The 23156-nt window shown below is 42.5% G+C and overlaps 1 protein-coding gene across 4 annotated transcripts in view; it reads left to right on the forward strand.

Annotated features, from left to right (window-relative positions):
* The window catches only part of NFIA (nuclear factor I A), a 369092-nt gene extending 360583 nt beyond the window's left edge, over positions 1-8509 (forward strand). For all 4 annotated transcript variants that reach the window (XM_036352903.1, XM_036352904.1, XM_036352907.1 and 1 more), the window contains one exon: positions 1349-8509. In XM_036352903.1, the coding sequence (XP_036208796.1) occupies positions 1349-1366 (18 nt within the window). In that variant the 3' untranslated portion in view covers positions 1367-8509. The remainder of the gene's footprint in view (positions 1-1348) is intronic.
* Positions 8510-23156: the final 14647 nt, after the last annotated feature.

Consider the following 23156-nt stretch of genomic DNA (forward strand, 5'->3'; position numbering starts at 1 on the left):
CGATCTCATTGGTAAAAACGGTGCAGGTCAATCTACGAAAAACTATATAATTGCACGAACCCATAAAGCATTGCAGTTACATTGTATTTTGGTCATTCGAATAGTCTTCGTCTTCAAGTTCCTGGCGCTTTGAGAAATGCACTCTCTCAGAAAAAGGAAGGAAACCAACGAAATTGATACACTTCCTTTCATGTTGTTCCATTCTAAGGAAAACGATGAAATGGATAAAAAAAAGTAGTGCTGTACCTTATAAACTGTGGACTTTTCAATTCATTTAGAGTGTACAACGTCCTCAGTCCACAAGCAAAAATGAAGTATAAACAGTTCCTGCTATCGGTGGCGAGAGACTGGATAACGGATGGCAATAATGAAGGCTCTCCGGAACCAGAGACAAATCTGTCCAGCCCTTCCCCTGGGGGTGCAAGGAGAGCACCTCGTAAAAATCTACCCAAAGGGTTGTCAGGTGATATGAAGCAGCATGAACCTACATGTATTCCAGCGAGTGGAAAGAAAAAATTTCCTACGAGAGCCTGCAGAGTTTGTGCCGTCCATGGAAAAAGGAGCGAATCCAGATACTTATGTAAATTTTCTTTGGTCCCTCTTCATAGAGGAAAATGTTTTACGCAGTATCATACGTTAAAAAAAATACTAGGAACTTTAATTGTTTAATTGTTTAATTGTTTTGTAAATAAAAATGTTATCATTATTGAAAAACAACACCTAAAATGCATTATGATCTGTAGTTATGATGATTTAAATAACGTGCAGTTTGCCCAAAAACGTGCAGTCCCTGGCGTATGTCTTAGAGATTTCTATCAGTACGAAATGTGTTAAGAGAATGAAGCAATAACATCTTCAGTGCCTACATCTCATTGAATAAATGCTGTGAAAATCATCAGAGGAGACATTCATCACCAAACGAAGCCACTCTCCTCACCGATTCTTCATTTGATCAACTTTTCTTTGTTGAAAAACCTTCTATTGCAGGCACTGTACTAGGCACTGAGGATCCAATGAAAAACAAGGTGATCCAGTTTCCTGCCCTTGTGTAGCTGTCCTCACCAGACTATAAAACCATATGTGTATTTCAAGGGGACATAAATACTTTATTTTGTAGGACACACTCTGAATGTTAGCAAACCCCAATGGAGAAACCGAATTTCAATTTTAGAGGAGTAAGATCAGTTTCAGTGTCTCAAGATTTACTGCTGTTTGTGGCTCCTTTACTTTTTCCATGAATCCCCCCTTTATCCCTTACAGATCCTGATTTCACAGTTGGAAGGACAACTTGTAAATATATTATTTTCTACATTGAACCTCTAATTGCTCTTTTCCTTTTCTCTTCCAGTCCTGGTACCTGGGATAAAAGTCGAAGTGTCCCACCATCCACCAGACAGACCACCTGACCCCTTCTCAACTCTGTAACATGGACGCATCCTCAACCCAGCGCGGTTACAACTTCACTGTCAGGGGAAGGGGAGAATCAAATCAACTTGTACATGGAAACAGCGAGCATTATGGTCAAACAGCAAAGGCCATAACCTTTTGGGATTTTTTTTTAACTACTTTTGGGACTGTTGTAATTTTCTCATATGGTGCTGGAAATGGCTGGGCTTTGTAACATATGAAGTGTATTCATGGTGGCGTGAGCATCAGGTGATGTGGCTAGAGGAGGTCTACCCTTGCTCACTGACTTCCATTGTAACACACTTTCCTTACGGAGCCTGGCCGTTTCACAGTATTCCATGAATTTACCCACACAGGTGTGAGCCTCCGCGAGCAATCAGGAGGCACATGGAAAACTAAATCTTTTGTAGTAGCTGAGATCTGCAATATATAACTTACGGGACAGTCAAAGGGCAATGTTTTTCTGTAACATATTGGAAAAAGAAAATGCAGTTATGTTCCTTTTTTCCTTTTTCTGTTAGCTTGGTTTGGTTCGGCAGTCAGCAGTTCAATCTATAACATGGCCCTCAAGGACAGTGAACCCACTCACGTTGCAGAACAATTCCGAAAACGGCAAACTACTACTACTATTCAGTTTTGTAAAAGTTTTGAAATGCTGCACTTACGTTAAAAAACAACATTTTTTCAACAATTTCAACAATGACACACAAATTCACATGGAAATGGGGAAGATGGTCTGTTTTGACAGAAACTGACAGGAATCAATCAAAACAATCGAATTTTGAATTGAGTAAAGTGCAATTTCATTGGATAGCTAAATATCTTTGTAAGATAGAGATTGTTGAAAATTCTATTTTTGTTTTTCAAGTCCTTCCACCCCAGGACTCTAAATTATTGGGGTAAAAAACAGCCTTGCAAGAAAAAGGGGAGCTATTTTTGCTTTTTATGTTTTTTATTGTTAAACTTGTATCCCTTTAAAAACTGAAGGAAAATTTAAAAAAAAAACAAAAAAACAAATCTAATGGTGCTTTTACCACAATATGTTAACTACATTAAATGCTAATTAATTATTTTCTGTTATCAAAGCACATAAGTAAAATGAAATCATGGTATCTGTTAATTTCATAAGCTAGAAGTCACTATAATGGATTATGCCAATTCTGAAAATTTTCACATGTATCCGGCAACATAGGATTTATCAGTTATCAGACACTTCATTGTACCAGAGATTGTCCACAAATTTTAAAGACCTTTGCGCCCCTGAACTGGGCTATGGGAAAAATCATAATAATAATGAAACCAATACTGACACAAATGCTGGTGCCCACTCAGATCAAGGGTACTTGTTAGGGAAAAAAAAAGTTTGCACCCCCAAATGTCCTGTATCTTATGTAAAAAAACACACAAAAAAAGACAAAAAAAATAATAACAAAAAAAAGTGCAAGTGATTTTTCTACCAGACAGTGAAGCACCCCTTTGCTTCCCATGCAACTTCCAGAAGATTTCCTATACTATACATATATATACGTTCTGGTTGGCAAGCCCTGCTGATCAGAGAAAGTCTCTGCATGTTCTAGTGTTAGTAACTAATTTTTATATAGTTAATGTAGGATAAAGTAGAGTGCATTAAGACACAATATTGTAATCCCTACTCTAGGCACTTGCCTTTAAACTATGTTTTCCAGCCCTTCAGAAGGGTTCTACTACTGTCCTATACAATCAAGTAACTGAAATTCTTGGGAAGACACTTTGCTCCTCATCTTTCCCCCCCAAAACAATGTTGTTTTGTTTTGTTTTTTTTCCTTAATTTGCACGAAAACAAAAATTCCATATCAATGTGCCTTGCCCTGGATAGCGATTATTTGTGGAATTGTTGCACATGCTCCTCTATTGAAAGGGGGTTTTCCCTAGTCAAGCATTTGGAGACACTTTTTGTAAATGTGACTTTTATGTCAGCCATTGTCAGTTTCAACATCTAGAACTAAATAGAGAGTTAGTCGTTCCGCAGATAGGAGTAGTCTTTATTGTCCTCTGTGGTCAGTGGCAGTGCTATTCTGAGATCTGTAGATGCTTAGAATATCAGTATTTTGGATGTTGCTGCATTTTACAATTTATTTGGAGTCTTCCTTTATTTCCCCCAACCCCAGATATATGAAAATATGCAATACCTGCTTATATCGTGTAGAAAAGCTTAGCAATGATTAATTTTTCTTTTATTTTTTTTATTTGACCAAAGTCGGTGCTGCACTTGACGCAGTGTGTTTTGGGTGTTTGTCTTTGTACTTTTGTTGTGATTTTTGAATGCACGTGCGCAGGAAGGGCTCCTCTTAGAGAAGCAGTCAAACTGTGAAGCACTAAGCTGACCCTGCTTCAAGCAATTTTGTTTTTACAACTGTTCCTTTCACAAGCAAGCCTTAAAAAAAAAGACAACTTCCTTTTTCTTCAGCTCCCACACCCCATTTTTCTTAGCAGACTGCAGTCAATCCACATTCAATAAAAAGTATATAATGCCCATTTTTATATGCACGTTTTTAAACTTCCAAGTTCTGAAAATTGTTTACTGGTTATCTCTATTTAAGGAAAAAAAAATAAAATAAAACATTTTGGATTTTCATATGTGTCTGATAAGTGGTTGAATAGTCGTTTGGCGCTGTTGTATGGTGTGGTTGTCAGTATATGGTGTCACTTCCTATAGCCAGCCAGCATACTTTGCCTTCCCCCTATAGCACTTAGCTGGGCATTACTTTATTATGACATATGTGCACTAAAAAAAAGAAAAAAGGAAAAAAAAAGAAAAAATAGCAGCTTTCAGTGCTTCACAGTGAAGGGAAAAAGCCTAGACAAACATTTTGTCAGAACCTTGCAATAAGCCAAGGTATTACCAGTAAATTGGTTGTATATACAATAAAATTGCACCCTTTTTTTAAAAACAAAACAAACTAAGCAATAGTTTGGGCAGTTTTAGTTGTTTTTAGTGAGCATGTTGTAGTCATGACTGCAAAGAGAGAGAATAAACTGCCCACTCAGAAGATATGTAATTTGTATTGTTGTATAGTTTTATTGATTACACTGATTTATTCTACCCTATTTTATAATGCAGGACTTTTGTAATGTTGTTTAAATGAGGAAAAATTTCTGTCAAATTAGCCTAGTGAAACTTCCAATTGTTCATTATAAAGGCAGCGTTCATAGAATTGCTTTCTTTCTCCCCCGCCCCGCCCCCTTTGGGAACTGGATTTAAGTTTAAAACTTTCCTGTTTCCTTTTTGTTGTAAGTATTTAAATACAGTTATTTTTTCTCTCTCAATGGTATAGCATATTCCTATGCTTGAGAAGTATAGGTCTACTGAAAAACCATTGTAAATGGACGTTACAGGTATGCTGTATTTTTTGAAGGTATTTTGTTGTATTAAGTTTGATGAAGCTAAAATTAGGGAACTCTGAACAGATTTGCAGGAAGAAAATGTTTTAAAGGCTTTAAAACATTAGGGAGGCAGTCTAGGGTGAAAATGAACAGGGGTTAAGTATTAAATACACTAAGTTACATTTTTGTTCCTTTCGTTGTCCAGAAAGCAGCAGGAAACTGCAGTTCAGTGGTGATCAAGCAGGAAAAGAAGCAACACCCACCGTCCGCGTGTTTACCTTGTTAGAGTAGAAGCCCAGAAAGACCTTGGAGGAAGGCGTGGGGCCCGTGGGACCGGGTGTGTAGACTGACAGACAGACAGACAGACAGACAGACAGACGGAGGGCTATCGGCATTGGAAGGCCCCGCCCTCCATTCAGAGACATATTTCAATGTTTTCTCTTCCGTCACATGGCATTAACAATATTGGCAAAGATAACTTCCTCAAGTCACTCTCCTTTTTTTCCCCCTTTGGGAACTGAAGTCAGAGGCACAAACACTAAATCCGAATAGTTTTCTACCTACTTTTTTTCCTGGCCCCTCCCCCCGCCACAAAAATGCGCCTTTTCTGATCCCTCCTGACACTCTGCCACCCCGAGGCTTTTTCTTTCCTTTGAGATCTGAACTCACTTTTCCATTTCTTCACGCCCTGGCATGAACAGCTATTTCGTACCAGCTTCTCCCCACCCCCACCCGCCCCTCAGTCAGGCACGGGCTGCTGGGCATCTGCCCCTACACCTGTGCCCTCCACTTGGACAGTCCAGTGACAGGGATCCCGCCTCTCAGAGGCGTGGCACTCAGCCCGCCCTCGGGCATCTGCAAATCCCCTGGGGAAGTTGCTCCTGCCCTTTCAAGCTCATCCCCACAGGCCTTGCACCCTGTAGTCAGTGTCAGAAAGTACTGAGGAAATCTGGATTAAGAAAAGCATTTCTCCCTTGGGATTCTCTCGGGGGAGGGTTTCTGAGAATGTCATTTAATGTACTTCGAATCATGTCTCTGGAAATACTTTGTCGTCCATACTGGTGGTGGTGGTGGTGGTGGTGGTTTCTCTCTCTCTTTCTATATCTCTGTCTCTTTCCTTCATTTCTCTCTCTTTTTTTTTTTCTGGTAGCAGGCCTCCCATAGAACAAATTGCAAACACACTGACATGGTCACGTAAGGAGAGCTTCAGTGGCACCTCACCCCCCTCCCAGACCCGTCCTTGGCCGGTTCAATCTCAGAAAGCGGCACTGCCCACGGGCAGAGCTTTCATTCCCATCGGCTCCCGAGGCCAAGTTCGTCCTGAAGTCAATGCATGTATTTACCATTTGACAGCCAACCCACTCTGCCTTCTCCACGTCCAAGGCTGTGCATTTGTCTAATTAGTGTCATGTCTGTTTTCCTTTCATTTTTCCCAATAAAAAAAAAAAAGCAGTGGGATGAAAATTGCTTTGATATATAGCAGGTAACATTGAAGCTATTCCATAGCACTTAACTGTAGTGAATTCTGTGTCACCAATTCTGAAATCAATTTAATGTTTCATGCAAATCCATTACATGGTGCTATTACAGGCTGACAAAATGATTTACACCAATGTGACAACTTGGGCTCAATTCACTCTGCTTTCCAACAGTGTAAATGCATAGCAGTGTTTATCTGCATGACAACTATGCACTAATCTGTCTGAAAAAAAAAAAGAACTATATCAACTTTGGTATCTACTTTCCGTTTACTTCAATCCTTGCCTTTTTGGTCATTGTTATAATGCCAGCTTTAGGACAGAAAGAATTATAAGAAAACCAGCATAATACCTGATATATTAAAATGTAGTGCCTGTGAAATCTGTATTATATTGCTCTTCTGAAGTAAGATTTTTCTACACCGGTAGCCTTCGCTGTCATCAGTCAGGACCTTCTGGTATAGGTGATGTAAAATAACCGTACAATATTAATGCATGCTATTCCATAATGCTTAGTGAACTGTATGAATATTACTCAAAGTTATGTTAGTCTTTTTTTTTTCTGACTTGGTTCTTGTCAGCTAGGTTTAAAGGTATTTCACTGAGAACGCAAATTCTGTCTTTTCTTGATTTCGACTGTTTTCAGTATTTTGGAGGTATACATTTACTTAAATTCAGTATTACTTGTGTTTTTGTTTTCGTTTTTTGTTTTCTTTTTCTTTCCTAGGGGACAGGCATGGGTGTTTGATTTCAGAAATCAGGCCCTGGCAAGACTTTTGTCTAAAAACGAAGGTTTCTGAATTTCAAGAACTGCTGCAAACACCCTCTGCGGACATTTCCAGAGGAGGGGCGTTCTCCTTGCCCGCCGAAGCTCCGCTCACCCGAGCGTTTTCTTAGTGGACAGTGCTCAGCCAGGTACCCATGCTTGATCCGTCGTCACACCAGACTTCCTCATACGAAAAGGAAAAAGAAAAACGAAAAAAAATTCTTTAAGAAATCACTTGGCTATTTAGTTTTACGCACAGTTGCAATATTTTCTTCAAAAATAAAACTGTACAAACTTTGGGCCCGATTCATAAGAAAAAGACATTTGCTATTAACACGGGATTTTTAAAATAGACTTTTTTGGTCTCAATTTGAAAGTATTTTCCAAATTAAATAAATTTCATCTCATTTTTTTCCTAAATGAGTACCCACCTGTGTTTTATGCCCCAAAGGGCTATGAGGGGGACAGGAGAGTGGGGAGCAGATACCAGAAACGCCCAGGAAGATGAGGGTGACTCCTAGACCCAAGCAGGAGGGGTGGCAGCGTGTGCCAGACAGCACAGGTTTCACATGTGAACTCCTATGCTGTTTAATTAAAAAAAACTAATTTCCAAAATGTGTCATCACCAAGTCCTACTGTGTGAACTTTTCTATTTTTAATCCCTAAGGAGCATAATGTCCAAAAAATCAGGCTGTTTTTCCTGCTTTTTTGATGCTCAACTTCTCAAAATAACCAAAGTTTTTGGTTTCCCTTTGATTCTATTTGTTATTTTTATTATTATTTTAGTAGGAGTCTATAAATTAGCACTTTAAAAAAAACAAAAACATCTCAACCCACGGTCGCAAGGCCACTGGCTCCTGGGGGCTGGAGTTTGAAAGCTGCCAGCTTCATGCTTCTGCCCTCCTCTCAGATGGCATCGCTGAGATGCTAACTAGCCCTAGGGCCAGAGCTTCATCAGGTTCTAGAGGTCCTCAAGGAAGACTTTCAAAGGCAAACACACACTCCCCCTTCCCCTACAGCCATGACCTCTAACCCGGAACAGAGTTCACTGGGGACGTTTCCACCACCCTTGGAAATCTGTCCATTCAAGATATCTCGGTTTTACATTTCAAATTGGGGGGAAATAGGGGGATGGAACACTTCCAATGATAAGAGATCCGTTGTGAAACTGAACACTCCCGTGTTAATAACTTGGTTTGACATTTGTTTTTATGAGCCGGGCCCCCTGTGCCTCTAGATTACTTGTATTGACTTTCATAGTTAGCCTTTTAGTTTTACTGTGTTCTGTGAAAATTTGTAATTGGTTGAGAATCACTGTGGGCGTCCATTCTTATTCAACTAAATCTCCACAGGTTTTTGAGCTGGTGTGGATTAGATTAACTCTTGTATTCAACCATTAGTGCTACCACCTTCTCACATTACAATACAATTACTGGAAGCAAGTACTGCATTTCCTATGCAACAAAAAAGGAAAAATAAAAAATTGCTAATGCTATGGAAACTGTGTCATCATTTGCTTTCAGTCATGCCTGGGTGGTGGTATCTGAGTGCCAGTTATGGGTGTGGATCGAGGTTCCCCCAGAAGACTGGTCTTTCTGCACCGTGGAGTTTGTGTCATCCTTGATGGATGTCAGGCACATGACACCCTTCCCAGAGCTCTGATGGGCAATAATGTTGGTTTTTTCACCTACTTGGACAAATACAGGACTTTACACTCGCGTAGTGCTTAGTATGTGCCTGATATTGTTCTGAGTGCAAAGATCCCATATAAGGAGTCAGGAATGAGTAACTGTAGGATACAGCTGGGGGAACAAAAGAGAAAGGTGGGGTGACCTGGACCTAGGAACTCCCAAGAGGGACCCCACACAGCTGATACTTGGATCTTTACTGAGAGGGGTCCCCATGAGGGTGGGGTACTGAGCCCTGTGGAGGATGTGGGGCGTCTGGTGCTAGGACTGAGGAGTGGGACGCAGCCTCCAGGATTAGTCCTGAGGGGACAGGCGCGTGGGCGCTGGGAGGGCTGAAAGGAGCCGGAAGCTGTTACGTCCACCCTCTGCTGCTGGCATGTGGCAGACAGCAGCTGAAACCAGAAAGGGTTCCCTTCTCTCCCTTCTCTCTCCCCCAGGCTCCTGCCAGTGCCTCTTACTGGCCAGATCTAACTGTAGCCCCTGGCCAGGAAGTCTGGACAACACAGAAAACTACTAGCACCACAGGACAGGGTATAAAAGGATGGGCTTGGATGCCAGAGATGATGAGTCAATGGCACAAATATCTTAATTCATTTAATCTTCACAACCACCTGATGAGAGGGGCACTATTTTTTTAAAAATATGTTTTATTGATTTTTTTACAGAGAGGAAGGGAGAGAGATAGAAAGTTAGAAACATCGATGAGAGAGAAACATCGATCAGCTGCCTCCTGCACATCTCCCACTGGGGATGTGCCCGCAACCCAGGTACATGCCCTTGACCGGAATCAAACCTGGGACCCTTCAGTCCGCAGGCCGACGCTCTATCCACTGAGCCAAACCGGTTTCGGCGAGAGGGGCACTATTTTTATTCCCATTTTACAGATGAGGAAACTAAGGCAGAGAGAAATTGAATAACTTATTCAAATAATGAATAAATGACAGTTGGGCTTCTCATCTAAGAAGTCGGGCTCTAAATTCCATCCTACAATCACTATAATATATTGACTGAATTATTTATTTAATAAATATTGTTGAGTATCTATAATGTGCCCAAAACTATGCCAAGGCTAGGGATAGTAGGTAAATAAAGACTGGGAAACTCTTCTCGTGAAGTATACAGTCTAGTGCAGCGGTTGCCAACCTTTTGGACCGCATGGACCACCAGTGATCCACGGACCACCGGGTGGCGACCGCCTGTCTAGTGAGCAATATTATTCAAATAAACACAGCAGCAAAGATCCGCATGGAATTGTGATGAGTGTAAAGGATGCGCATTGCTGTGTAAAGGATGCCCAGGGAGACCAGGAGGCCAGATAGAAATTAACCAGGCCAATGGTCAGAATAGAGTGCTTGGGGATGGGGAGGAGAATGCTCTGAGCAGAGGGAACAGCCTGCACAACGAGCCTGTAGCAGAATGGAGCTTGCCAGCTGTGAGGGCCGGGAAGAAGGCCTATTTGAATGAAGAGGAGAAAGGAGAGGAAATATGATACAAGATGAAGCTTGACATTTAGGTCAAGGCATTGCAGGACTTTGCAGTATATTAGGGACTTTTGTCTTACCCCTAAGAGCATCATGAAACATGTATCAGTCAGATTAGGCTAGATCTATGCTGTGACACAAACAAGTCTAAAAAGCTCAGCAGCCTACATCAATAACAGTCTACATCTTATTTTGCATGTCTGAGGCTTTGACACAGAATCTCCTGATTCTAGGACCCAGGGTGAAAAGCAGCTGCCATCTGGACCAGTGCTGGGTGGAAACACAGGAGCAGGGCAAGGCAGGCCCTGGCGTTCACAATCCCATCGGGATGGACACACCCCTCTGCTCAGAGTGTGTCTGGCTCAACAGGACCGGGCAGGATAACCCTCCTGGCAGAAGGCTAGAGAACCTACCACAGACTCAGCGGAGGAAAGGAGGCAGAGGTGTGCCGTGTGGAGATGGAGGCCGGCGGGAATGCTACTGCAGCAGAGGCCGTGCGCCTGCGCCAGGGGGCCATGATGGGGCTGGAGAGAAATGGGCAGCTCAGAAGAATGCATAAGGATATTAATAGCTACTGTATATTGAGATCTTCTATGTGCCAAGAGCTATAGGTGATTTATGCCATTAAAAGTAAATATTTTCTCTCTTATTAGTATAGCGCTCAAGGAGGTATATACACGGTCTGTCCTCACACCCATTTTTGACTCATGTACAGAGAGTAATTTCACACAACATGCCTTAAAGTGTACGTTAGACAGAACCTATTACTATCTTTCAGGCACTGCTCTGGCCAATAGTAGGCACTTTCGTCTTTAGTATTTGGAGTTAAGAATGAAAGTCAGGCAAGACCACTCCTTCGTTGGTATGTGCCCGGACAGGCTGTAGAGAGGGACAGGGCACAGGGTGAAGGCAATGTCGTCAAAAGCACAGACTCAGGAGCAAGGCTGCCTGGGTTGAAATGGACTTTTATTAGCTCTGTGGTGTTAGCAAGTGCCTCAGTTTCCCCATTGGTAGGATAGGAATAATAAAAACAGCGCCTAACTACCTCGCTCTGGTGAATATTTATGAATTGATATTTGTGAAGTGGTTAGCAGTGGCCTGGCACATCTCACATGCTATGTAAATGCCGTAACTAAAAAAAACAAGCAGTTCCAAGCTGTGGAGATAAGCATTCTTTCAGGGCACTGATGGTGTAGGCCTTCTTACTTGTCATTTCCAGGCTTCTATGTGGATGAATTCAAAAAACTTTCATGCAACTAAGTAGGGAAAAGTAGCAGCAAAAAAAAAAAAAAGTTGACGTTTTGAGGACAGACACACTTGGGTTTAAATCTTGGTTTCTCACTTCCTATCTATAAAATGGGAATTAAGGTGAGATCTACCTTATAAGAGCAAGAGGGTTAAATAAATTCATGCATGTAGAACGCCCGGCACAGTATCAATTACTATTATTTGCAACCACATAACAAACGGGAGCTCCTCGGTTCCTCCCGTAACAATGTGTGAGGCGGCCTTCGGAGTGCGTCCATGGGGTGAACTTCCAAGGCCAGGAATTATTATTTGCAATCAGGTAACAACGACTATTATTTGCAACCCTGGATTGGTGCCTTCAGTATGTCTCTAAGGAGAGGGACCTTGATGCCTGGGAGGACAATCTTGTTCAGTGGAAAGCAGCCAGGGCTGGAAACCAGAGGACTTGGGTGTGAGTCCCACTTCCACCGTTTATTGGCCATTTGCGATCACAAAAGGTATTCCACCTCTCCGAGTCTCAGTGGAGAGGCCACACAGCTCAGTGAACACAGATGCGAACGTGCTGGCAGCACAATTCCAAGCACCAGGCACTAAACTCAATTGAATAGAACCCAGGGAGAGGCCGTGGTTCCTACTTCCCTCAATGGTGTTGACAACCAGGGGAACCCATTCTTATCAGGCAGGGAAAGTAGGCCAACAGAGTGGTACCAATCATCGTTTTTAACCCTTCAAGTTCTGACTGCTGGGTAAAAAGACATGGCTAAATTGTAGAGGCCTTACCGGTCTTTAAGGTGAAACAAGGCTTCCCTTGACCTCTGAGGAATGGACTAGCTTCTCTCACCTCTGAACACACCCATTCTATAGTCACTCTCCGTCTGGCACATTCAGTTTGGATTTCAAGTTCCTTACAGTGAGCCCAGGGAAAACGAACAAAAAATACATGTATTTCTGCTCTCACATACCATGTATGTATAATATAGAACTGAGTATGTATCAATTACAATGAACTCCTTTCCCATTCCCATCCATTTCTTAACCTCTCCCACATTATTTTGAAGCAAATTTCAGGTATCATACATTTTATCCATAACTATTTCAGATTACATCTCTAAAAAAAAAGATATTCAAAATACCATTTCATGCCCTAAAATATCCTATATAATAAAAGGCTAATATGCAAATAGACTGAACGGTGGAACATCTGGAACAACCAAACAACCAACCAGTCACTATGACATGCGCTGATGACAGGGGGCATGTGTAGAACATGGTGGGCATTGGCCACCGTGGGATGGTGGAGCAGGTTGGGAGGGAGGAGTGGGCCCCAGGCCAGACCAAGGCGGGCCCAATCACTGTCATCGGGGCGAGCCTCTGGTGGTTGCCACCAGACCCATCTCTAGCTGTTTTGTTTTTGTTTTTTTTCTCAGATAGGAAGAATGGAGGCAAGCGAGGCTCTACTTGAATGACAAACAAACTCTGTCCTCCTTTCCTACCTACTGCTGACAAAAAAGTAAATAAATAAATAAGAAAGAAAGAAAAGGAAAAAATCCAGCTTCCACCTTCAAGGGGAACAAGATTAATAAATCTGGTTGAAAATTCACCTAAAATTGGGTGTGGCCTTGCCTCCTTGTTCAGGAGGCATCCTCTTCCCTGGTGACTGTATGTGTCCCCTCATCCCCTCCCCCACTCACCCCACCACCACCACCACCACCACCACCACCACCACCACCACCGCCGCCCCCCCACCGGCAGGAGGCAGCCCCAGGAAGGGAGGAGGAGCTCTCTGATCAGGCTCCATGGAGCAGTGGGGCTGGATTCTTAAGGGCCGTGAGTTTACTGCATCTTGCTCATTTGTTACTTCCAGTTTCCCCATCATAAATTCTAAACTCCAGCCTGAGCCACGCTCTTTTCCATAACACTGCAAAAACTCATGTCAAGTCATTAGAAACAAACCTGACCAACATTATTGAGTGGCTTCCCTGTGCTAGAACTTGGGGCTGGAGAAGGAGATGAATCTGAGATCATCTCAGAAGAGTACAGAGCCTAGCAGAGGAAACATACACAAACAAAATAATTGCACCGTGGTCTTGTAAGAACCAGGAAGGCATCCTGTGCCAGGTAATCTGGGAGACAACTATGCCCAAGGGCAAGGGAGCCACAGGAGGAAATGCACAATCTAGGCCTTCAAGGATGAGGGGGTGTTCAAGAGACTGGCTAGAAGATATTAATATCAGTGACAATAGTGGCAACAGCGAACTTGTACTGAGTGAGCCCTTCACACCACACATTGTTCTGAGGGCTTTGCATGCCCTCATACATGTAATCCAGCCCCATGAAGGAGATACAATTGTTAATCCCATTTTACAGATGAAATTATTGAGTTTCAGTACTTTCCTTACTTATATTAATTACTACCTGTGTGTGACTTTAAGTGCAAACATTCCAGGACTTAAGAGGTGGGGGACATTTCTAAATCACAATTAGTTCCAATGTAAGCCCAGTTCACTGCCCTCTTTGTGGTGCCTATAACAGCACTTGGCACATAAAAGGTACTTTGCACAATGATGGGACGAGCAGTGGTTGTGTTAGGCAGCTTTTATTTGTCCTCCAGATCTATTCCTGCCCTTCTCCAAAGTGCTGCTGCGCAGGAGGCTGACCTGTGTGGGCCACATCAGTGGGCTTCCTTGACCTCCAGCTTTCAGTTGGGATCGGTAGATAGATTGGTCGGAGGAAGGACCCTGACCCTCTCCCCAGGCCCCCTCTGGCTGGTGGCATTCCTGCACAGAAGGTCACAGCTCCTCTCAGGATGGCTCTCTAGCCCTTACTTTCTCCTCCCCACTGCCTTAAGCATGGGGTTGTAAGACCTTCGGGGTACTTCTGTCCTTTACAATTTCTCTACTAGTACATCTTGCCTACACCTTTGTAAATAGCTTCTGTATTAAACCTTCTCAAATGACCTTGAGTTGAATGTGCCACCTGTTTCCTGCTGGAATCCTGACTGATAGTGGTCAAGCCAGCACGGGTCTCCGGGATCTTTCTCCTCAAACTCCAGCAGAGGTGCAGACGTATTCCCACGATGTGTGTCAAAACCATAAATCTCTCCATCTTCATGTGTCTTAGACTCAGAAGGCTGGAGTCAACCTTCGGAGGTCGGAAGTCCGTTTCCCTGCCCCCAGCTAAGAACCCCACCCCGACTGCTCCTGTCATGTCAAAGGAACTATAATCTTACTTTGAAGCTCTCCAGGTAAGGAGACACCATAACTCACTCCCAGGTCTTCATATTCCCTGCCTGATAAATTTTCCTCCCGTCTCACACAAACCCCTCATGCTACAGGTGAGGCCCATTTCTTTTGTCTGCTGCCTGGCACGATGTGAACAGAGTGATCCTTCATCTTTGAAATTAGGCATTAAATCATCTTCACCTGCTCTTGCTCTGAAGTGCAGAGAATCTACCCATGCTAGTCTCAAGTCGTCAACCTGCACGTTCTAGGAGGACCTATACTGCAATGATCCTGTACAAGAATGAATTCCACAAGGTTTGTCAAGGGAGGGAGGCAAAGACAGAGCCCAAACCTCCACTGAGAAATGGCTTCCTGGGTTCTGGACAGGAGTGATGGGGATTCTTCTTTTCCGATTTACTTACCAGCTTGCTCTCCTGACCCTGAATTCCGGAGGGTGTTTGTTTGCTGGTAGTTCCAGTCCTGACAAACACAGCTGCTCTGTGGACAGAAATCCACCTGTGCCTTCCCTTCATCCATCTCCACCCAATTGGGCTTTGCCTGGAATTGAGCTGAGCCTGCCAGGAACCAGGAGCAGCAACACACTTGGGACCTGATAAGCCTCCAGGCCTCCAGACCATTGCTTTAAAATAAATTATACTGAATTTCAAACGTTTCTTGCCAAACCCTGATGCAAAAAAAAGTGCATATATATATACCGATTATATATTTTAAACCATTTACCTAGATTTCTAACGTGTTCTTCAACCTGATACACTTTGTTCTCATTCCTAGATTGGCAAATAAAGTCACACAGGGCCTTTCCCTCGTTCTTACAAAGGCATAAATGACTCATCTATCCACCCTATTTATTCCTGCATCAATTGCTTGCCCAGCTGAGAAATCAGAAAGTCAGCACAGGAGTAGGTGCTTGGCTCCATCATAGGGTCGCCCATTTAGTCATTGAATCCTCGCAGGAGCCCAGCAAAGTAGATGCCATTAGTCCCATTTAGTAAGTGAAGAAACTTTAAGACACAGAAAAATGGAAATTACCCAGCTAGTAGGTGTGAACTACAATGGTTGACCTCCAAGCCCTGAACGCTGAGTGAAATCTATTTAGTCAAAGAGAAGTGCAGGCAACTAACACTGTAGAATATTTATACCCAAAATGTGCTCATAATTAGAATTTTTAAGTACCTCACAACTCTTCTTTCAAAATAATCAAAGAGGAACCTGGATAACTTTAACACCACTTGAGTGGCTACATTTTTTTAAAATTCTTGCCCTTTGAGAGTGGGTGGTCAGACCAGGAACCATCAAGAGAACCACTGGTTCCCTGAGCACCACTTACAGGGGTGTTGGGTCTGCCATGGGCTGAGTGGGGAGCATGACTCCTGAGGACACACAGCCTGTCTATTCCACAGGGGAAGCAGAATTCTAATCCTTTGAGATCTCCTTAGACATTACGTCAGGGCAAATCCTCGACCATGGCAGAGAGAGCCAGGTGTTTACGGATGGCACTGTGAGGGGAAGTCAGAGATTCACACTCCGTAGCACTGTCCCCTTGAGTGACCTGAGTCTTGTGGTCTTCTGCAATTGAAAATAGATAGGATCTGCCCAGCCAGTGTTGCTCAGTGGTTGAACATCCACCTATGAACCAGGAGGTTACAGTCTGATTCCCCGTCAGGGCACATGCCCTGGTTGCAGGCTTGATCCCCAGTGTGGGGCATGCAAGAAGCAGCCGATCAATGATTCTCTCTCATCACTGATGTTTCTATCTACCTTCCACTCCCTTCCTCTCTGAAATATATATATATCAGAGGCCCAGTGCACGAAATTCATGCATGGGTGGAGTCCCTAGGCCTGGCCAGTGATCAGGGCTGGGCCGGAGAGGAGGCGATGGTCACTGGGCAGGGTGCAGAAGGAACAGACACCAACGCCACCATTGTCAGTGGTCCACCACCCTGCAGTTCCCCGTCTCCCCCCTCCTCCTTCCCTCACCACCACACCCCCCACCCCAGTGCATGAATTTTGTGCACTGGGCCTCTAGTGTGTGTGTGTGTGTGTGTGTGTGTGTGTGTGTGTGTGTGTGTGTGTGTACATTTCTGGGCAAAGAGGGAGAGCAATACGAGAGTGGCAACCGCATGCTGTCCTGATGGAGACATGGACATTGGAAAGTGGGCCTGTGTGGCCTCCATAAAAGGCCACTTGGTGGGGCAAGGGGTTACACAACAGAGATGCTTATGAGCAAGCCCGAGGGAGTGAGGAAGGAAGTGGTATCCCCCACGTGAATCGCTCATACCAGGGGCTGCCCAGGAGCTAAGGGTGTCCTAGAGGAAGCTACCCCCAGGTATCGTCGAACCAGACCAAAGGGACAGCGGTGTCTTTGGCAACATAAGAACATAAATGGGAGACATTGGCACGTGCACCCCCTTTCCCACTGCTGCCCAGCTCTGGTCACCTCTGTGCCCCTCAAACTGGAACTGACTCCAGAGAGGTGAGAGAAGGAACTGGAAAGGTGGACCTAATAATTCTAAGTTTGACAGAAATCACCAATTGTCTGAATTTAACCAAAAGTATCTTGATTGAGTTGCCTACAGGAAGACAGCTTGGAAGCTAAGAATCAGAAATGAAAGCGAGTTACCTTTTTACACACCCAAATGATGACTGTGGAACTGCAGACCCTTCACAGCTGTGAGTAGCCATGAGTCAAGGGAGCCCTGACCCAGACCACGGAGCTGACTCCCCTCTTGGGATAGGAGAAGGAATAAAACCTCTCATTGTTTTGACTTTCCTGTAGCAGCGAGAACAAACTATGAACATATCTGAGTGAATTTCCCTGAAAAAATAGTAAAGATAACAACAACAATTCTACCCAAATTGAGAACTGCATGCTAGGCATTTACCAATGTCATTTTATTTAAACCAATGAAAATACTGCCTGCATCACAACAGAAATGTTATTCTGCCTAGTTTAGGTGGGAGGGAGGACAGTACCATCCGATCATCCTTTCCTAGTACTAGTAGCCCCTGTGGCTCAGAGTCCCTATCAACTAAGATGAGGAGAAAGGCCATAACTAGAGATGAGGTGCATGAAGATACAGGATTCCTAACACGGGTACTGCCCCACTTCCTTACCCTGCTTTTCTGACAAGCAGGACCCCTGAACTCTGGATCCCAACTGAGGTAGAGGATCAAAGGCCAGGGCTTAGGCACAGCCAGTTGGGCATTTGCTAGGATGCAACAGTTAAGAGGATGCCCCAAACTCAGTAATCAAGATAAATACTATTTTACAACAAATATATTTAAATAAAAATGAATGCAAAAAATATTTGTGATGAATAAAAGATCAAAATTTTTAATAAACACAGTTTTATTATTACTGGTTTTTCCTTCTGTCTTGGGCTCTGATATGGCTCAGCATGTCAATGTCACTGGTAGAAAGAAAAAAAGAAAGAAGAAAGAAAACTATTTTTATTTACAGGCCACATGATTTTTTATGAAGAAAATTCAAGGAATCTACAAAAAACAAGTTTCTACAAGTGATAAATGACATTAGTAAGTGTATGAATCTGCTTGGGCTGCTATAATAAACATCATAGACTGTATGTATGGCTTAAACCACAGAAATTTGTTTCTCGGTCCTGGAGGTTGGAAGTCCCAAGGTGCTAGCAAGGTGGGTTTCATTGTGAGGCCTCTTCTCAAGATAGACTTCAATATTTAAAGCACCATTAATAATAGCAGCCCTCCCCCAAAATATTTAAGTATAAATCTAATGAAATATGTTCAGAATCTATATGCTAAAAACTACAAAACACTGATGAAAGAAATTAAATGAGACTTAAATAAGTGGAGAGATACACAATGCTCTTGAATTGAAAGACTCAATATTGTCATTTCTCTAAAAATTGAACTGCACTGTCAATGTGATCTCAATAAAAGTGCAGCATAAATTTTTGTAGATCTCAACCATCTGGTTTCAAAATTTTTATGAAAAGGCAAAGTGAATAGAATAGGCAAAATGATTTTGAAATAGAGGATTGAATAGGAGGTTTCACACTGTCTGATTTTCAAGACTTACTGTAAAACGATAGTAATCGCAGTGCAGTATTGGCAAAAGAATAGATACATAGATCAATGATACAGGATAGAATCCAGACAAAGATTCATATAAATGCAGTGAACTGATTTTTGACAAAGGTGCAAAGCAACTCAATGGTAAATGTATAGTCTTTTCAATGCATGATGCTAGAAATTGGTTATCCACGTCAAGAAAAAGGAGAAGGAGTGAGAGCAGGGGGTGCACCTCAATGTATACTTCACACTTTGTACAAAATTTAACTCAACATGAAACATAGAACTAAAGGTACAACCTAAGTTAATAAAAATTCTAGTGTACAATGTACCACAAAATATTTGTGACCTTGAATTTTGCAAACACTTCTTAGATACAGCAGCAAAAGCATGATCCGTTTTTATTCGGTTAAAATATTTTGCTTTTCAGAAAACACTGTTCAGAGAAGGAAAAGAAAAGCCACAGCCCAGGGGAAATATTTTCAAAGCATATATCTAGCAAGGAACTTGTTTCTAGAATGTATAAAGAACTCTCAAAAATCAACAATAATAAAACAACCCATCAATGAAGAATGGTAAATTTTACTGTATGTAAATTTAAAATACATTTTTAAAAACTTTTTAAAGACTGGCATATGCACCCTTAAGGGATTTAGCTAAGTCAAACTCACATACCCTTTTAAGGCTTAACATATATGTTAGCAAATAAAAAGGGATGGAATTGATGTACTAAACTCAAGAATTTTTTAAAAACCACTAAATTATGCCCAAAGAAAGTAGAAAGAAGGCAAAGATAAACAGAAAAAAAAATAATAAAAGATAAAGCAAACACACAATAGAGGTCAAGAAAGCCCTAAATTGGTACTTTGAAACAAGTAATAAAATTGAATACTCCATGGAGAATGAGAAGCTTAAATACACAGATAAACGATGTCAGGAATGAAAAAGGAGACATAACTATAAATAAGGTGATCATTAAAATAATATAATAAGAGAAGTTTATAAAATAATTTTATTCCAACTAACTAGGAAATATCGGCCAGCCCTAGGGGTTTGGCTCAGTGGATAGAGCGTCAGCCTGCAAACTGAAGGGTCCTGGGTTGGTCCTGGTTAGGGCACATGCCTGGGTTGCAGGCTCGATCCCCAGTAGGGGGTGTGCAGGAGGCAGCCAATCAATGATTCTCTCTCATCACTGATGCTTCTATCTCTTCCTTCCTCTCTGAAATCAATAAAAATATTTTTTAAAAAATAAAATATTGGCCAAATAGATACTGGACAAATTCTGTTTAAATCCTGACATTATACAAAATGGAAAATCTGAACTGTCGTATCAAAATGAAAGAAATAAAGAAAACTCCAGGTTCTATTATCTCCAGTGGTGACTTCTACCAAACCCTTAAGGAAAAAATTACATTAATAGTTCATAACTATTGCAAAGAATAGAAAAAAAAGGGACCCCTTAATAGCAAAACTTGACAAGGTTATTATGGGAAAGAAAAAGGACAGACCAATCTCATTGATGAATATAGATGGGAAAAAGACTAAACAAAATGTGGACACTGGGTCCAACTTTATAGTAAAAAGACAGACAGCATAACTGGTCTGTTTCATTCCAATAATTTTATTCCAATAATGCAAGGTTAACTTAGCATTCAAAACTCAAAGTAATTCACCATATCGACAGAATAATGGAGAATGTGTGCTTGCGATAAATCATTGATTTTTATTTTGTGCATTTATCTGTACTTGCAGTCTCTTTCAGAACTTAAAAAATAGTAGAATGAAGGCATGTAAAGCTGGTGAGGCTACCTTGAAATTCACGGATCTTTTACAACTAGAGATACTGGGCCGTGTGCTATTTTGAAAAGGTAACTGTATGGCAGGGCTTGCAAGGAAGAAAGAGAAGTCCTGAGGCTCAGAAGGATGGCGAACACTGAGAACCTAGTGGCAGCCTCATGAACCTGGGACAGCCCGCGAGTGGGGATGGGGCCCGGTGCAGGTTCCATCTGTTTCTCCGTAATTGATCTGCAATTGATAGTAAGGAGCTGGTGAGTCTTCCTTGATCCAGGAACACTGTCTGGGAAGGTAAACAGGAGTCATTTTGAGGGCAATTGGGCCACATGTGTCAAAAACTTTCAAATTGTGCCTGTGAATTGACCTAAAAATTCCACTTCAATAAATGTATCCCAATAAATGTATCTTAAGTAAACGTATGCCAAGGAAATACTTAGGGGTGTGCACCAGGATCTTGTCATAAGAATGACTAGACAAACAGAACTACAGTGTTGTTCTTAATTTTGAAAAGGGCAGAAATAACCTCCATACTCGAATGTGGAGGACCAGTGAAACAAACTCCGGTACATTCTTAAAATGCAACGTACATTGCATTTTAAGAGTGGGACCCTGAGAGCGTCTGCAGCCGTTAGTTATAGAAGTGTGCTTCTTAAGACGGAATGATGAGACAGTCTAGCCTTACCTGAGAAGAGGAGGAGCAGACAATTATACAAAGAGAAATCATGCTTTTTAGAAGGCGGTGGCTGTATATAAAAGAGAAAAGGGAGCCCTGTGTGTGGGGGAGGCAAAGGTTAACTGTGGTGATCTCTGGGTGGTGGGATTTAGGGGGCTAATTATTTTCTTTTTCCTTTCCTTTCCAATTTTTGCCATAGTGAACATATTATTTAAGCAAGACAGGAAAAAAGCAATTTAAAAAAAATTTTAATGCACCACCTGGATTTCTTTTCAGGGCTGTTTTCCACAAACCAATTTTTTCGTTGCCTCTGAAGAGCTGTGTAAATGGGGCTGGCGCGTCAAAGACAATAAAGGAGATAGAAACCTCCCTGGAGCCTGGGACAGCATTCTGCACACAGTAGGCCAGCAAATAAATGGTTGAGGAAAATGATGGCTGGATGAGGTGTTGGGAGCAGAGAGAGTTACTAGGTGTCTCCTAACATGAGAAAATCAATCCTATAGCAGCCTCCCCTTGAGTTGCAAAGTCACGCCTTAGTAAAATAAAAAATGACCATATGCCATGAGTCCCCAATGTGGCTCTAGAGTTGTGAAAATCTAGAATATTCTTCCTATAAAGGTTTGAGCCTGTGAGTATGTGGGCTCCAACTCCTACCCACTGCTCAGGCAGCTGGTTGACCTGGACTACAGTCCCGGCAGAGGTGGGGCATGTGCTTCCCAGAGAACCTTTGAGGCCAGAAGGCTTTGGCATTGATGACATGTCATCCTCCAAATTGCTCCGTCTTCTTTCTTTTTAAAAAAATATATTTTATTTATTTTCTACAGAGAGGAAAGGAGAGGGATAGAGTTAGAAACATCAATGAGAGAGAAACATCGATCAGCTGCCTCCTGCACACTCCCTACTGGGGATGTGCCCACAACCAAGATACATGCCCTTGACCAAAATTGAACCCGGGACCCTTCAGTCCACAGGCCAACGCTCTATCCACTGAGCCAAACCAGCCAGGGCCCTCTGTCTTCTTTTCAGGGGTATTGTCTTTACCACTATGTCTCAAAGGCATTATCTGAAACAACAGCCTTTTAAATCCATATTATGGGCTGGTGTGACTATTTCACCTCATTCTGAAATGTAAATGTTTCTGATGCTGTGGAGAGGAAGAGAATGGGCAAAGATTCTTAAAACAGGGCATGAGTCTAATGTCTTTCTTCCACCAGAGACAAGCCAAGACTGGAGATATTTATTGATTCAGTACTTCAGCAACATGGTATTAATTGTCTTTGAGTGTTTTGATAGGTAGTTAGCGCCAGGGTATTAATGAAAACAGCCCCACTTCATTTTAAAATTAACGGCTTGGCCATTGAACAACAGGAGCTGATAAATGATGGCAATAAATTGTGATGGAGATTTATGTCCTCATAACTCAGAGCAGGGCCGTGGACATGATCAGTGGGGTGGGGAGATAAGGAATACCAAAAAAGCTTTATCCAGAAGAGAATTGCTCCCAGGTTGTTGGTGAGCCCATTCGTCACCTTTTTCTGGGACACCACAGGTTGATGTGGACCAGGCCTCTGGCACGGGGGAGGTCCCAGGCCATCCTGATGGAAAGGGTTCTCCGACCTGTGGGAAGGTGTTTTCTGGCTGCCTCTCTGGACCATGCCCGTGTCAGCCTCCCTCACCTGCACTCCTCCCAGGCCAGCTCTGTGGACACAACTAATATTTCCTCCGAGCTGCCCCCTTGCTAAGACAATGGGAGAGTCTACCCAGATGGACACAGCAAGGAGGGAAGGAAAGATCTTTGCACAGTTGGTGTCAGGCTCTGGGCTAGGTGCCTAATTTACACAATTCTATTTCATCTCTCTGGCAATCTTGAGTGGTAACTCTTCCTAACTCTGTTTTTAGAGAGGAGGAAGCTGGAACTCCTCACTCTGAAGTGCTTACCCTGTCAAGCAGTGCTTGCCTGGGGACC

The sequence above is a fragment of the Myotis myotis genome, unplaced genomic scaffold (genome assembly GCF_014108235.1).
Source record: "Myotis myotis isolate mMyoMyo1 unplaced genomic scaffold, mMyoMyo1.p scaffold_m19_p_2, whole genome shotgun sequence".
In the NCBI taxonomy this organism is placed as follows: domain Eukaryota; kingdom Metazoa; phylum Chordata; class Mammalia; order Chiroptera; family Vespertilionidae; genus Myotis; species Myotis myotis.